The following is a 17,360-nucleotide window of genomic DNA, read 5'->3' on the forward strand; positions in this document are numbered from 1 at the left end:
CATTTTTACGTTGCACCTGGTTGCGATGGCAGTCTAGCAAACGGCACGCGAGATCACGTGATCGAGCATTGAACTCTTCGGAGATCAAAGCCGAAACGAAAACGAGCCCGTTCATTTATTCGGCGAATTCTTCGTTGGGAACAGGTTCGTTTGTCCGAAAACTTTTGCTTTTAGTTCGCTCACACTTTACAAACTTTACGATTCACGATAGCGAGAGTTTGGTACTATTAAATAAAACTGTTTACCAATAATTCGATAGAAAGTTTGTGTTTTGAGTATATCTGGGAATAGAGGGTTCAAAATAACGTCTCTTATTCGAATAAAAGAAAATGTATTGCAACTGGATTGGTCTCTAAATAACTTTGTTTTAAAATGTACAATGTTCAAAGTGAAACTTCAGGTATTATAACTCAATCGCAATCACATCAAGGATAAAAGTGTCGGGTAAGTTTTATGACAGTATTTGTTGAAATAATTGAATGCTCTGTATCGAATGTATGTCATTTTGTAAGAGGTTAATTAAAGATGCATCACGATAGCACGAGGGGTAGAACCGAAGGAACTTGTTCCTCTTCGTCCTGTTTTGTGTCGTTTTCTTCCGTCACTTCTTCGGAGTATGGCAGGTCGTTCAAGTAGAACCTAACGGAACATAAATTATAGAAAACATACTTCTATTAAGGGAGTCTTCTAGCTTAGAATTTCAAATAAATCTGTCTACTTTTTAAACATTCTAATTTGACTAAATTTCGATCATTAGGATTATCATATTTTTATAAAAATTGACAGAAAGATTGTTCAAGTTATCTATTCTTAATATATGTATATATCTATGTACCACATGTTCATATTAGACATTTCGTATCACCAGGAAAAGTTTCTAAATATCAACATTTTGTTCAGTGTGAAGGTCAGGATGAAATACTGTAAATTAATGCACCATTCGTTCGCGTGTGCGCAATCAACGTGTCCTTCGTCCGAACAGACACGTTCCCTTTGATCAAACAACGTGTAGTTAGGGCAGATAACAGGGAATCCTTGGCCAGAATCGTCGCATGCGTGGAAAACTCTACAACCGTAGTCTGCGTCGGCGTACAAGCCGATTGATTTACCTTCGCAGGAAAATCGAAAAGTCAGATTACCGAAGAGATCGAGATCGCTCGACTCTGCTGACTGATCCTCGTATGTCTCCAAGCGAGTTCGGTCCTGTCGAACGCGGAAATTATTTATTAACGTTCGTAACTACTCTGGCCTCCGCGACAGTACAGGTTAATTAAGAGAATTTTTAATATGAAAATTATATAATATATAAAGTTTAAATTTTAATACACGAACATGCATACTTTCAAGTACATCTTGTTCTCCACAGAATTTTGGGACCTACTCGTGGAATAAAAAAAAATCATGGTGCGCTATTTTCCAATGTCTTTCAGTGGAAACTTTACAAGATATATTCAAAACCTATATGTATGTGTATATGTATCAAAACTTGAATGTCCTACGTTATATAGTTTTCGTATTAAAAATTCTCAACAATTGATCCGTCTTCGAGGGGCCTAACTGACAACAATGATACCCAGTGGCAGATCTAGACTTACTAAATTTCAACAAAAATGATTAAAATTAGAAAAAAAAGTAATTGACACAAACTACCCCATTTTCCAAGAACAAACCAAATTACCCTTGATTCTCCTAAATAACAATTAAATTAAAAAACATCAATAAATAAAGAGTTCCGTTGAAAAACCCTCCAAGGCTTCCTCGGCTCCATGGTAGATCCGCCCCTGGTGTTACCTTCTGGATAAACGAGATTCCTTACGACATAACCCAGGGTTGGTAAGCCAACGACTGCGATCAACATCCCTGCGAGACGATACGTCCGATCATTTCCCTTCTGTCACACTAACCACGATTATTTTCTACTTACAGAGCAGCAAGAGGCACTTGAACAGTGACGAGACTTCCTGGTCCATGATTAAATATTCCAAAGATGATTCACAGTTTTTAGACACCGATTCGATACTCGGCTGATGCAGCAGCCGTCCTTACTGACACTCTCGGATCATCGTGCTACTCCGACAACTTATCGACCTTAATGAGCGCGTAATTTCTCGAAACCCGTGACGGTCTTTCTCGTTACGACCTAAACGATGGTTAACCAGGATATCCGCTCGTTTCGCGTCACTTCGAAAATACTTGATGCCGTTTAAGGGGTTACCTTGATCAGCGCCAAAACGATTATTCGATTCTAATACATATATTTGATAATTTTTTACAGAACTCTTATGCAGTTAGGTCAAGTGGCTTTTTTATTGTGTCCAAAGTGCTCTTTGAACTTTAAAGGACAATTTTTTGTTAGATATCCATAGTCATTTTTAGCGAAAAAAATTGTCATCTTCCGACTCATGTTGCAGGGCGCATGGTGCGCTGACATCAGTGGTTCCAATTTTTTCCATAATTGGAAATTCATATATTTGAGGCTTAACAGTCTGGTTCTTTGTGACACTAACGATACTAACTGAGGCTTTTAGGGATGAACCGTTTTCATGTAGCGAATCATTGGTTTTGCTGAGAAATACATCTATCGTATGAGGCGGATAAAGCCCACTTTTACATCCTGTTTCAAGTTTCACACATGACTATTATCTTGATTCAAGTACCATCAGCCATAGCTTTGTTATTATACATATATTTACATAGAAATACGAGCCACATTTTTCTAATTGCTACGAATTCTTCAATAATCAGCATCTCTTTAACGTTAATTTTAAAGGCCCAATATGTGATTGATCAGCTAAAGAAATGTTTAATTTCTTAAAATGATTAAGTAATTATCGTTCAAACGATAACATCGATGGAAAATCTCGGTAGGAATATTTCAAGGTACCCAACAGATGACTCTGGCAGGCGAAAAATCCAGGTAACCGAGTTCTAAGCGACTTTCACTCGAGTTGACCAATAGCAGCCAGTCGTTTTCGCGTGGACTTTCTTCTACTGGGAGCGCGGCGTGTCAGGGCCGTGTTTAGGCACATATGATTCAACGAACGTCTTGGAATATTATTTTGTTCAGGACCCTGATTATTCTCCCCTTAGACTTAATCTTATATCACTAGGTCGTAATTTACATTCGAAAAGAAAGGTTCTTTCTTTAAAAATAAAGGATCAGTTTTTGTCGAAACAACTTGCCCCATTTCGAATATTCCTCTACAAAAATATTAGAGGATATCTGATATAAGAATTCTGTTTTGGCCCAAACTGGTTCTATATTTTTAATCTCCATGTTTCGTTTTTTCCAAGTTTTCGATATAAATAACACACGAACGAAAAATTATTTTTACTTAGAGGAGCTGGTGCACGGTAGCAGATACAGCACTGCTATCCAATGAACCAATCGAGTGGAACTTTAGAATCCCAGTCCAGTAGAAATGTCGTGGACTCAGAGTCAGAGGGTCGCGTGTCCACGAAAGGACAGCGCGTATCAACTCCCAATGAGAGAGGGTCTCACTTCTCAGGCCGCCTTTCTCTTCAGCTCCGAGCCACGGCTCAGTTTTCACGGCAGCCTCATCCAGGTACCACTGGCAGAATGTCTCGAAGACAGAGACGCGGTGAAACGTTTTCGTGAATTCCTCTTTCAACTTGTTTCTCTCTCCCTGTTTCCTCTCATCTGTCAGAAAGCGCGCACGCGCGCGTGCACGAAAACCACGGACTGGTCCAAACGACGAATATGTGATCCGAGGACAAGGTCGTCCAAAAAGCAACTGTCACGGTGCTTTCGGAATCCATTCGGGGAAAGTGCAATAATAAGGTATTTTTTAATTGGTAAAAAGTATCGAAACTGGGTTAGATTTAACAGTTGTCATAGGTAAGAAATAGATTTTTAACGTATTTTTTTCTTTGGATATACGCAATCAAGAGTAGCGTATGTTTATGAATCGTAATTGATTGAGAAACGCGATCAATGATCGAGAATAAGGTTGTTTTTATTTCGAGAAACAAAGAATCGTTTGGAGAGCTTTGTTCCTTTGCGATGGCTAGGTTGTCACAGATGGAAACTAGATTTTTAGCATAATTTAGACTTCGGATACACACAATCAAAATGAATCGGTTGAAAAAGGTAATTTTTCCTTTCGCGTCGATCCTCAGTCTTCTCCGAGAATTAATCCAAGTGAATAATTCACACTTTTTTGATAAAACTCAGCAAAGTGTATAGAGGTATGTCTAATTTTAAAAATTTACACTTTTACTTAAAATACCTACATTCATTTCTATCACAAGTAAACATTCTCCTTCTCCAAATTCGTTTTACTCTAAAAGAAAAATTTCGAAAGAAACATTTCTCTCGGTTCTGGAATTTATTATGTAATCTTAACGATCGAAGCTCTATATGAAAATGAATTTACAATTGACAATTGCTCGATGGACGGGCAGCAAAAACGCGTGGATGTCGCGTGTTGTGTATCCACGTGCGTTCGTGCTGCGCTGACTGGTGATTTCAATGCGTGGTAGGAGATAATGTGGCTCGTAGGCAATTAAACTGGTAAACACGATTGCTGTTTTCCAGCGATTGCTTCACTCTAATGACGAACTTTCGATTTCATTTCGTTCGTTTCGTACCTTAATCTACCTTAATATACCGTCGGTAAGACGCGTTGAAATTCCATTAAAAATACACTCCTTCATCGGATAACAATCGTAAATAAATTGCTGTATGTTGTTTATTTCTTGATCTATTACTCAAACAAAATATTGCCCCCATCTCTGATTGTTCGAAAATTGTGTGACGTTAATAATTCCATCTTAGAGCGACAAGTCCATATCCATGGCTGGTACGAAAGCTACAATTATTCGATGATCATTATCGATTTCAAGATCATTTTACCATAGGACTCCGAGTCGGATAACGTCGATAGCGACAGTCCTTGTCACGGTGACCGGAAAAAGTAACATTTTTCCTAACCACTGCAAGGACGGCTGGTGAAACGAAAATATCCTTGGTCTCGGTTCACGCGGAAGAAATAGAAATGCGAGCACGATCCCCGATCTCGCAATCGCCATTCTGCAGATTTCGATTTCTCGAAAACGAAATCGAATGAAAATACGACAAGAGCGAACAATTGACATTATATTCGAGATTCATCGAGCTTTCCCCACTGTGCTGTTGATAATAATAACATTAATTGGCGTCGGAAAGTGGAGCGTGGCTATATTGTATTTTGTTCGTGCCACAATTATTCTTTCCGCGATCGGTGAACGGAAACTGAATTTCTCACGAGACTTGGATTTCTTCCTAATTATTGACCGTTAACATCTTTGCGCCTCTTCGAATTAATGACCTCATCTGGCTTCTTTCTGTCGATTCTCTCTTCGCTGGTTCGCTTTCTATGGTTACGCTGGGTCCGCTGGCCGTAAAGCAAAATATCAGATGTCAAATCGGCGGTATTACGTCAACGGAACCGGTGCAAGTGGATTTTTTAATACGAGTTTGAAATCAAAGTGATTCGGTTCATTGGTTGTCCCAGTGGCGGCGCTATCGTTGCCTCGAAATAAGTGAAAGGAGCAAGTGTTTTCGTTCTGCGTGCGCGTTAACACGCGTTAAAGATGTTTGGAAAATATAGTATCGGAATCCTAGCCCAACTATAAATCAAATTATTCCATACATTCCACGTTCATAGTCGAGATATATTAGAATTGTAATTTTTCGGGCAAATTTCTGTTATTCGAAAGCTTAATTAAATAAAAGAGAATAGATATTTATAAATAAGAAATTTAATAATATAATATTCTCATTTTATTAATACATCGTATCGGTAAGTTTGAAACGACTACCGAAGAGAGTACGAATACGTCTGGGACTTGCTATGTCATTATTATAATTATCTTGCCAAAGGAGGAGAAGTAACAATGACTGGAACACCTAAGGAACAGTTAGCTCACTCGTTAGGATTTGCTTTCTGTGCACGTTCTGGAACATTTGACAGCTGATTCGTCGAAAAAAGTTCTGAAAACTTCCTAGAAAACAATCGTTTCTATGGTAAGCGACGTATTTATGGTTGGCTGTCATGGAAGGCTCGTGTTATGTCCGGAACGTTGCATAAACGAGCAGCGAAACTAGATCACCGCGCTTTTCTTTTTAGCTTCTCGCTCTCTGAATTACTAGATTACTGGAACCGTAATAAGCAACGCTGATTCGCGTTTCTCAGGTCAGTGGGCCTCAGGAGCGTTCGATCCGGTTCGAATCGCAAGGTTCTTTCTTAATAAATTACAAACAATGTACAGATTATGCACTATTAATTATCATAATTATTATAAACGGTAACATGTTTTTAGAGTGACCAAATGTAATAGTTACATTACCGTGTTTTGCATTATTTATTCAATTTTGCATATACATATTATAATTTTAGAAAAATATATTTCAGGAGCTTTAGGGGAAGGGACCCTTTAAAGTAAATATACATATTTCATTACCTTTAACGTGAAAAATTCTTCAGATTATTGTTGGAAAATGAATAAGTAGCAAGCAGCCAACTAATGGATTAATTCCTCTGTAGAAAGTTATCGATAAAAGGATTATATCGCCAAAGGAATGTAGGATAATCGAGGGAAGGTTATCGTTCAAGTGGAATTCATTTTCTAATTACGACTGGCGGTTTCGACTAGGGAAAACGATTTCATTTATCCGGATATGTAGTTTCTCTAAGTAAGTATTTTATGTATTTTTAAAAGGCTAGCCATACTCTTCGAATAGCTATGAAATCATTACTCGTCGAAACTCTGAAAAATCTTTCGAGACACGTGTAAACATCTCCAAAGATGACAATGCAACAAAATTTCACCACAACAGGAAATGTCGGTCCGAGAAGTGTCAGATTTAGCATAGGGATGAGCCAATGGGTTGGCAGCTAGTTTGCGACACCCGACGAGGCGCGATCGTGTCGCATGAAATTACAGCCCTCTGTTCGGGATATTTGTAAAAACTTCATTAAGGTAATTGTTCCCAACGAGCAGCGGCTATGATTTATCTTTCATCGCGGTGACCTCGTGGCCGGAATTGTCAGGACGGATCGCTGATTAAACAGATACACGGTGGATAACAGTTGTTGCACGCGATTCCTCTCAGCCACGACACGCCGCAGCGAGGAAGCGTCACCAACAACGAGGTCGTTCGTCTCTTTATGACTTCTTTGTTTCTGCTGGATGGCGTTCGCGGCCGCGTAGCCGTGCGGCCGATTCGCGAACGAATTAGTCGCGCTACGACGCGACGCGGTGCGCGCCCACGAAATTTTCTCATTTTTGTACATAACGGGTCCTAATGAATCATCCGTACGAGTGGGACGTCGATTTTTCGATCGACCTCGATCCAAACATTCACTTTGTTAAATGTGCTCAAGAAACTCGAGGATCCCTGAGATCCTTAAACAAGATTTTTCTCCTCGTTCCTCGAGAAAATCATCTTTGAATATTTCTTCCATGTTTTAGATAATAGTGTTAGACGGAGGAGCTAGGTGGATATTTTCGTTATTTGAAATATGCATTCAATTAAGCTGCGCACGATTTAACAGGAATGTGATTTCGATCATTTTACTCTGATCAGGAGCCGCGATAAATTATTTGAAGAACCGCAAATTGCTAATCCGTGATGTTGGAGAAACTCGGATAAATTCCTACTACAAACAATTCTATGACGAGTTGAATCAAGATACAAAGATCGTAAAGATCTTTTATCAGGTTGTGGAAAGAATGAATCTATTTCTTACTTATCATTTCTTATTTATTATCAGTTCTTATTTATTATCGTGTAATCCAGGAGTCGCTGACACGGAAGTCGGTCGTCGAAGCTGTTTCGAAACGCAAATGCGTCACGGTTTATTTTTCAAAGCGAGCTGAGAAAATGACAAGGCAGGCTTGCTGGCACGAGGAATCGCGTTTCTAATCGAAGTAAATTTTAATTAACGCGGGCATATCTATAGCGGTGTTATCGCGGCGCGGATCTGACACGGGGCCAACGGACCGCGCGGGGAAAAACTTTCTCACGTTTCGCGCTAAACAGTGCGATTACGACATAAGCTGTGATTAATAAACGTCAGTTTCGAGGAATCGTTTCCGTTAGCGCTTTTTTTTTGTTCTGGTGTACTCAACCAAAAAGGATTTATGGCGGATTTATCGTGAAGCTAACGAAGCTTCAAGTTTTGGAGCCGAGGTAAACGAGACGAGTTAGAGTTCCTTTCAATTTTATTAACTCAACTATTCAGTTCTCTGAAGAAGAGAGCGAAGATGGTAGCTTCCTCATTTTATTAGAACTTAATATCTTCAAATATAATATTTAATAATATTGGTACATTTGCAGGGTCGAGTGAAAGGGGTTTCTGACTACAACTGTACGATGAAACTTGTGTTTGATAAGTTTGCATCCGTTAGCGAAATAAATAATAACCGAAACACGTAATCGTCTGATTCATAGATGATACTTGTTCTCCCGTTGCTATGGACTATGGTCCTGTCCGTTATGGGCGGCTATGTTCCACCTGGGCCACGGTTCAGGTGTCCAAGTGAGACCAAGTACATCTACCCTTGCGTGTGCGTACGAGGTAGCGACAGAGGGCTTTACATCCACTGCGAAAACACGAATCTGGCCAGCCTCAGCCTGGCCTTCTCCAATCTGGGTAACGAGGGCATGCCCATCGAGGAACTCGTTTTGTACAAATGTAACATAGGTGGGTATATCTCCTTGGTATATTCAATTTCCATAAAATAGCACTGCCTCGGAGTAGAATTATGATTTTCACTAAAAACTTTCACTTGGTATATACAAATAAATCAAATTTAAGTTTTAAAATGCAAAGTAACGTGTATTAAAAAATATGTAATAGCATCTGCTACTAATAGTACCACTCTATAAATTACTGTCAACTATAAACACAGCCTTTTTATAAATTGATTTTCCTTGATTTTAAATTAGAAATTCTCGCGAGTAATTTCTCTCTTCTCTTTCATATCGAACCACTCCCTCGTTTACCAGTAAATAAATTATACCCACAACCGTACTTGGCCTAAGTGTAATAGGCCTTGGTTCGTAAAGCAACCCCTCTCTTCGTTCATGGAATTGGTTCGAACCTCGTTACTCGATTCGCTGTTCCGTCTCGGCGCGCGCACTTTTCTTTCATTGCATTCAAATGTGCAAAAACCATCACATTGTGGGCCAATAATTATTCCTAGCAACATCGTACACTTTCTCGAAGCAAGAAAGCTAACAAGAAAACACAAAGTAGATGGAAATTATACGATTCTCAATCACTTTCATACCATTTTTCATAATGAAAAATTCGACAAGCACCCCCCACAGATCTAATTTCAACTGACTTTCTTCTGTTTCGTTGCAAGGGCGTTTCTATGGTCCAGCGTTATATCCTCTAGACGTCCGAGTCTTGAAGTTTATCGACACCCCGTTGAGACTGATCGAGGAGCACAGTTTCCTCGGCGTGAATCGGACTCTCCAGGAGCTGTACGTGATAAACAGCGTTCTGGAGAAATTCCCACGCGAGGCTTTGCAGATCCTGGGGAACTTGAGCATCCTGAGCATTGCTGGCCATCGAATCACCGCCCTGCCAGCGAACAGCTTCGCCGAGAGCGCAGCTGCTGCGAGAATCGAGAAACTGGCGATCAGTAACGGTAAAGTAGAGCCTCGTTTATTGGGCCGATTATTGCGCGAGGGTCTCGATTAATGCATAGTACTGACACGTGGAGGGGATGATTGCTAGGTAATAAAAAACGGTTTCAAAATCTTCGCTATTCGAGCTTTCCAATTGAATAATTATTATCGACTGGATAGACATCCATCGCATCGTCACAAAAGGAATCTACTATCTTCCACTCAATTTGTCATTTTCTAGGGACTTTGACCTCGTTGCCAGTGGAGGCGTTGACAGCCCTGAAGAAGCTAAAGAGGCTCGATCTCCACGATAACGAGATCAAGGAGCTGAAGAGGAATCAATTCAAAGGTCTCAGAGACACCGAGTACGTGGACCTGTCCCATAATTTGATCAACAAGCTGGACGGATCGCATTTGGCCGATCTAACGAAGATGGGCTGGTGCAATCTCTCCCATAACGCGATCGCGGATTTGAAGAGGTACTTAGCCCCTGGAGAAATTCATTTCATCGTATATTTCGTTTATTATCTTCTTCGTAGGGGTACTTTCGCGAGGAACTCTCTCCTGAAGGTGCTCAACCTGAGCCATAATAAAATCAGGAAGCTCGATTCGAACACCTTCCGTGGGATGCGGTTCTTGGTGAGACTGTTTCTGAGCGACAATCAGATCAACGATGTGGGCAGGGGGACGTTCGGTCCAGTCACGAGGATAGGCACCATTGACCTGGCCAGGAACTTCATCAAGAAGATCGATTATCAGATGTTCAATCAGCTGCAGTTTGCTGAGGTACCAGTAGTCTGCTTATAGCTAACACATTCAAAATCATCTTTAGAATCTACTAATACTGATACATATGTATATCCTCTGCGATTACCGAAGATATTCTATTAATCTTTCACTTAATCTTTCTTTCTTGATTCATATTTAGAGTGTTTAATATAAATATATATTGTTCTTCTTTCAAAGTTCTTTAAGATAATTATATGACTTCCAAACACTAATTATTTCATATTTTTTTCCATAGTTGCTAGATGTCTCTGAAAATTTCGTGACCGTCGTGGAGAAGCTGTCGTTCAAGGACATATATCTGGCCAGGGTGAACTTGTCGCACAACGAGATCGCCAAGATAGAGCCAGGAGCTTTCGAAAACTGCGTGAACCTGACGGTCCTGGACCTGAGTCATAACAAGCTAGACAATATCTCCAAGTACTCGTTCGATAGCGCAACCTATGCCACTCAACTACAATTAAGTTACAATCAGTTCACCGCCCTGAACCAGGTAATTCGAGTTGCGGTACGTTACCAAAGAGCTGCACCCTTACGTGGTCAGCCCACGTTCTATTGGAGTTCGGTGGATGTGGAGTTACTCGTTTTCCTCAGATATTGAAAAGTTAAAGAGGGCAGTACGATAGTCGTATCTTTAAACTATCTTTAATCGTTCCAGGTGCCTCTGCACAACATGACAGGCTTGAAGGTTCTGAACGTCTCCCATAATCTGATACACTCGGTGCCCCGTCAGACCTTCCCAAAGCTGTACGAGCTCCACACGATCGATCTGTCTTACAACAACTTATCGGAGATACACAACGCCGTGTTTCAAACCCTGTTTAGTTTACGGTTCTTGAATCTGTCGCACAATTCCTTGGAGAAGATCAAACCGTCCACGTTTGGCCCATTGCCGACGCTCTTGGAGCTGGACATGAGCTACAATCAGCTGACAGACGTCGCACGTGGCAGTCTGACTAGGTTGCCTAGCTGCAGGTGATTCGGCAATTTGATTAAAATCCTAATAGCTTTTACAAACTGACACTTACGAACTCATTTTGCAATAATTCTACGAGACATCTCGTAGTTGGCAGTGAATGGGTTAAATTTACATAGGTATTACATACATATTTATTATATAAACATAAAGGTGTATCAAACGTTTCTCCAGGATCCTCACAGTCAGGAGCAATCGACTGACAAAGATCTTCCAGCTGCCGATCTCGTTGGCCTCTTTGGACTTGTCCGAGAATCTACTCGAAGAGATACCAACTTTAGAAGTGTGGCCATCGATGAACGCTCTTCTCACGTTGGACCTCTCCAGAAATCGGTTGGCAGATAACCTCAAGTATGGGAGCTTCGAAAACCTGTTGACCTTGAGGACCCTGAATCTGGAGGCGAACAACATGACGAAACCACCGTGGCAAGCACTCAGCACACTGAGCAGTTTGCAGTATCTTCGCTTACAGGTTGAACAATTCAAACAACTAAATTTATACTACTCGAAATATTTATTTCACCACTTGAGGACACGTCACATGCTATCGTGCATACTTGAGCTAATTTTTATTGTGCATTCTCTTCTTAAATAAATTCAAATTTCACGTGCAGAAGACACTCTAGCACGTGTTGTTTGGCCAAGTGAGAGCGAGATCAATCTCTCATCGCTTCTACATCACGAAATGTACATAAACAGTTAGCTAAAAACAACAATTTCAGAATAACCAGCTAACCGAGCTAGGAAAAGCAGCGTTCGGACGCCTGCCAATAGTGTTCGAGCTGAACTTGGCCAACAATCGGATACGAAACGTGAGCAGTCGCGCTTTCGAAGGGCTGCTGCAACTGCTCACGTTGAATCTGACAGGCAACGATCTCAGTCGCATACCAAATGGAGCGTTCCAGGGCCTCGTCTCCCTGAGGACTCTCGATCTCTCTCACAATAAATTGGAAAGCCTGGACAACAAAACTCACGGACTTCTGGACGACTGTCTGTCTCTGGAAAGGCTCAATCTCAGTCACAACAAGATATCCTTCGTCACCAGGAAAACCTTTCCAAACGACCCGTGGATCCCTTATAGGCTAAGGGAGCTCGATCTCTCGTACAACACCATGCCTGTCCTCACCTTCGAACTCACCGTTGGCACCAAGAAGGTTCAGTCGTTGAACGTCAGTCATAATAACATCAACGAGATTCGAAGATGTGAGTAATGGGGTTGTTTAGGTGAAATAACGTATGGGTTGGTCCCTTGCTAATGAAATTATTTGAAAGAATAGTGCATCAGACATCATGGATTTTCTGGATCGAAATAGAGAAACTAGTCAATGAATCGTAGTATCAGAGGTATAGTAATATTAGTAATGGTCTCAAAAATTCCTATGAATATTTCGAAACTCCAAATTCACTTTCATAATACTGTTTTTCAATCTAATTCCGAAAAGAAAAAATCAATTATTCGTGAAATCCTGTTTCAACATCTGATTCCACGTAAAAAAGTTAAATCATTATCAAACCCAACCTTTCTACCAATTCAATGAAATATTTTCATCCTCCATTGCTTAAATGGCTCGTTCCAGACGTGATCGGGAACCTGACAGCCATAGAGACACTGGATCTTTCCTACAACGAGATCAACGACCTCTCCGAACCAGACGTCTTCGATCCACCGTTGAACCTGACTAATCTGCATCTGAGTCACAATCACCTGACTCACATACCCTTGAACAAGATCGTACCGCTGCCGAATTTGAAGGTTCTCAACCTGGAGTCCAACGAGTTTGGCGTGTTCGACGACGCGTTCATGAAGATCATAGCGAACGGCACGAAGCTTCAGTATTCGGGTAAAGATAACTCAGGAATGTACTTGGCGACGTTCGCTAGAGGGAGAATAATGTGTAATGAAACGCGATTATCAGGGAACCCGTTACACTGCGACTGTTACGCGAGGCCCCTTAAAAGGTGGCTGAACACGCACACGGAAACACCGAACGAGTGGACGAACGTTACCTGTAGGACTCCGAATTTCCTAGCTGGGAAACTCTTTTCGGAGGTCACTGAAGATTTTATGGGCTGTGGGGAGAGGGAGGTGAAGGAATACCCTGAATTCGACATCACTCCAGACGTAAAGTATCGAAATATTGAATAGTGAGTATCGAGTTGATTTATCGAAACTTGGAAAAGGGGGACACGTGTGTTGGCGTGGGAGGTGTTGACATTGATGTTAGAATAACAGTAGGTGAAAGTCGTAGTGTGCACCTACTGCACCTACTGCAACTACACCAACACCCCAAGGATTTGCCAAAATGGGGACTAAAACCTCAAATCTCCATATTTATCTTAATCTTATTTTTCAGCAACGAGGACGACAACAGCTGGAAGGCGACTTGGTACGTGACATCAAGGGAAGACATCGGTGATTTCTATGTTGTGGTGCGCGAATCTGGAAGCAGCAAGTTGGCCATCGAAAAGGACCTCATCTACAGCGAGCGATCCTTCAAGATCCAGGATCTTCAGGACTCCAGGTCAAAGTACGAGTTATGCGTCCTCGCGAGGGACTCTGAGGGGAACGTGAAGCACTTTCGAAGCTCTCAGTGTCAGATTCTAACGCAGAGCGCGTTTGATTCTGCGACGAGGTTCATGGGCGCTGTGTCTCTGATCCTAATCGCCTTGTCCTGCAGTATTCTAGCATAACGGCAGGAAAGGAGAGCGTTGCAACAGCGCAGAGATTCTTTCTCGCGACTGTTTTAGGAAACGACGTGCTGTGAAACGAGGGACGCTGACTTTGGAACGACCAAACCTGTTCGTCTCAAGGTCATACTTTGTTTGAAGCTGTTAGTACATGGTTTCGTGGGTAAGAAGATAATCAAGAATAAGAATCCTTAAAATACTCAATGGTAGGAGGGGGACGTCAAGCATAGGACCTTGATGAATCAGGAAATGAAGAAAGCTAGTTTTCCTAAGACGAGGTCTTCTGGCTTCGACCTTCGATAACAACAAGTAGAGAATGTTTAGAAAATTACCCCCAAACTTAAGAAGGAAGGTAGAGGCAATATTCCTTTGTACTTGTGTGCATTTCTGCAGATTTTTATGAAACTTTCTATACATGTCCATCGACTCCTACAACTGTGGTGTTCTACGTATTAGTTTCTGCATTCAACCTTTTCACTCTTAATTTCATCAACGAAATACATTTCGAAGGCTGCTATATAAATATTTAGCCAAACTTACATCAAAATCGAAGATGGACAAGTTTGGTTGGTTGGCTTGTAAGGTTTTTGCGTCCCAGAATTAAACGTGTAAATAGCGACCTCGAGAAAGAACAATGTCGCGACGTGGATCGTGGCTGTACATAGGTTGTATACGTTACCAGTACCAGAACGACAAAGGCGTTGAACGTCGTGTATTTATTTTTGTAAAAATATACGCTGATCGGTAGTCTTAAGCTCGGAATTCAATTGGTCCTAATCAATTATAGCTTTCCTAATCAAAAGTCCTATCATAGTTTTCTGTCGAATTTCATATCCCTATATTACAAGACGGTACTTTCAAAACTCTGAAATCCACGATTCTTCGCATTCCAATAAGATTACATCAAGTTCCAAGAAATCTTGGTTTATATATTCATATTTGACAATGATTGACTCTGTTCCTCTTATTTATTAGATTATTTAGAATTAGTTATTCCAACTTCAAAAGTGATTAAATGCGTTAAATTGATGAAATTCTATGTACGTTTCTCCACTTTTCTGGTTATCGTACCTCAGGCATCTTCACCTTACAAACTACGTCTAATACAAGGTGACTGAAAAATGATTAATTGATAGAAGGACCTCAGGAAGGAGATGGTAGCAGGGAATAATTGAAGGTCGTTAGGTAGTTGGGAGGTTGAGACGATTAGTGGACAATTTGTCTTAATAACTCCAGCAGGCTAATCCCTGCGAGCCTAATTCCACAGAGCACGTTGTACCAGCGCTAATAAAGGCGTTTCTCTCGGGGCCCCAGTGAAAAAGTTCTCAAGGAAGTCAGCGGTCTCGCGATCCCCGTGCGCCTAGATGATTTCATTATTCCGTGCTTTATAATTAGCATCCACGGTTATCCTGGAGGAAGAAGAACAGCTCAAGGGGGGTTGGGGGTATTTTTAATGAGGCCGAGGTCCCGTGGAAGTTGTCGCTTCCGCAAAACGATCACCCAGCAAGATTAACGGCGTCAACGCGATCGTCCACGCGACGTTTCACGAACCGTTTCTTCAGGATCATCCGTTGTGTAATTCCATATATCTATCGAAGAAAGTCTAATTTAAATGATGGGCTTCATGTTTCTAAATCAATTTTCCATTATAAACATGTACTTAAACTTGCTTCTACTTGTCCAACCTAAAATACAGTTGATTTTATTATAATTCAGATCGTAATTTTTATCGAGCAAGCAACGTATGAAATATCGTTCATTTTTTATTCGACATCCGAAATTTGTATCCGAATAAGAATGTTGCCCATCTCCGCAACGAGCTTGTTTCGTCGACGCTTAACGGGACATTGAATCAGTAAACGCATGGCGTGCGCGATCGTTATCAACCTCGACGCGAACGGAAAAAACAATCGACCCTTCGAGCCTCCTCTCGCACGAATCGCGAAGGGCGTTTTGCTTCTGTTTCCATTTATTTATTTAACAGGTAAGCCGCTGCCATGGAAACCGAGGAAAAGGAAAGTAAAGGAACACACGGAGTACTGCAAAGAATCCTGGTGTTTCAAAAAAAGGTGCATATTTGTAAGAAAATCCACAGGTTCGGGGACCCGCTCCGTCTTCTAATACGGTCTTGTCCTTTGTTCGTTAATTGGAGAAAATTGGTGACAGAGAATATAGCAAATGAGAAATAATGAGAATTAACAAACGAATGGAATAATGGCGGATCCAGTGATCCTCAGATTGCGACCGCGATCCATCCCGCTGCCGAGACTGCCAGTCGTTAAGGATTACTCGAGATTTATGCGCGAGATAAGCATGGATCCGCGATAACACGTAACCGGAAATTCTCTTTCGTGCGATCGCTTTAATTATCGAATATTTGCGAGGTAGTCGCCGAGGATGGAGTCCAATTAGCTTTGGACCGAGGCGCCGGCGGTCGTTACGAAACCGAATGATTTCTCGTCGCAAACGTAATCGGTATCGGTGGTTCGTTACGAAATCCTTGGACACTTTCACCACCTACGGAGTCCTGGAGTTGCTTTACGAACGCACACGACCGTTCACGAGCGTCCACGAAGACCATTGCGTCCGTGGCTGTCTACCAGACGCAGACATCCGTTTGTCTGGGCCCCGATCGAACCATAAGGCCTCGAGCAGGGACGTCACTACTAATCTTATCCCCCTAAATCTCAACTTTACTATATCGACCAAAATTATTTTTCTTATAATTCATTTATTAGGGAAGTGGTTTGCTTAGCGAATACGTTAGTGACTTACAGAATACCATCGAATCTCTTCCTTTGGTAAATTTATGCTTTTACAATTTATGCACAATTATTGCGAATAGTTACACTTGCTTTGTTAGACGTGTTGTTTGTCAAATGAACACATCTATGGCTTTACTGTTTCTGAGTACATTACTTTGTCTATCGTATAGATTTGCTAACCTTTTAAAGCCTGATTTTCAAAATTAAATTTTTAAAAATATCAATGTATTTATTATTTTAACAATTTTTACAGCTGACGTTTATTTTTTTAACTTTTCTTAAAAGACATCCAGACAAATATTAAAAACAAACCAATTGCAAGTGTAGAAGAATTCGATTTAAAAGTCCGGTCTCAAATTTGAAACTTAGGGCATTTAAGGGTTAAAATAAATATTCTTATTTGTTAAATGTACTCGAGTCCACTATTTATACTATACTGTTGCACCCTCCTCCATGGCTGGTGTCTGTAGCCATGGCTGTTCGACGTGGAAGAAATTTA

General features: G+C 41.0%; 2 protein-coding genes across 2 annotated transcripts; one reads left to right on the forward strand and one right to left on the reverse strand.

The window, feature by feature from the left end:
* Positions 1 to 317: 317 nt before the first annotated feature.
* Positions 318 to 2,085, reverse strand: LOC128880799 (uncharacterized). The gene is made up of 4 exons (XM_054131254.1): positions 1,925 to 2,085; positions 1,817 to 1,860; positions 938 to 1,203; positions 318 to 639 (listed from the first exon to the last, which is right to left on the reverse strand). The coding sequence occupies exons 1-4, from the start codon at positions 1,968 to 1,970 to the stop codon at positions 531 to 533; spliced, it is 465 nt and encodes a 154-aa protein (XP_053987229.1). The 5' UTR covers positions 1,971 to 2,085; the 3' UTR covers positions 318 to 530.
* Positions 2,086 to 3,615: 1,530 nt separating this feature from the next.
* On the forward strand, positions 3,616 to 14,826 carry LOC128880749 (protein artichoke). The gene is made up of 12 exons (XM_054131140.1): positions 3,616 to 3,802; positions 8,459 to 8,711; positions 9,379 to 9,666; positions 9,888 to 10,125; positions 10,186 to 10,432; positions 10,671 to 10,925; positions 11,091 to 11,407; positions 11,583 to 11,880; positions 12,131 to 12,611; positions 12,986 to 13,249; positions 13,325 to 13,553; positions 13,763 to 14,826. The coding sequence occupies exons 2-12, from the start codon at positions 8,459 to 8,461 to the stop codon at positions 14,097 to 14,099; spliced, it is 3,207 nt and encodes a 1,068-aa protein (XP_053987115.1). The 5' UTR covers positions 3,616 to 3,802; the 3' UTR covers positions 14,100 to 14,826.
* The last annotated feature ends 2,534 nt before the right edge of the window (positions 14,827 to 17,360 follow it).

Source organism: Hylaeus volcanicus, chromosome 8 (genome assembly GCF_026283585.1).
Source record: "Hylaeus volcanicus isolate JK05 chromosome 8, UHH_iyHylVolc1.0_haploid, whole genome shotgun sequence".
Lineage (NCBI taxonomy): Eukaryota > Metazoa > Arthropoda > Insecta > Hymenoptera > Colletidae > Hylaeus > Hylaeus volcanicus.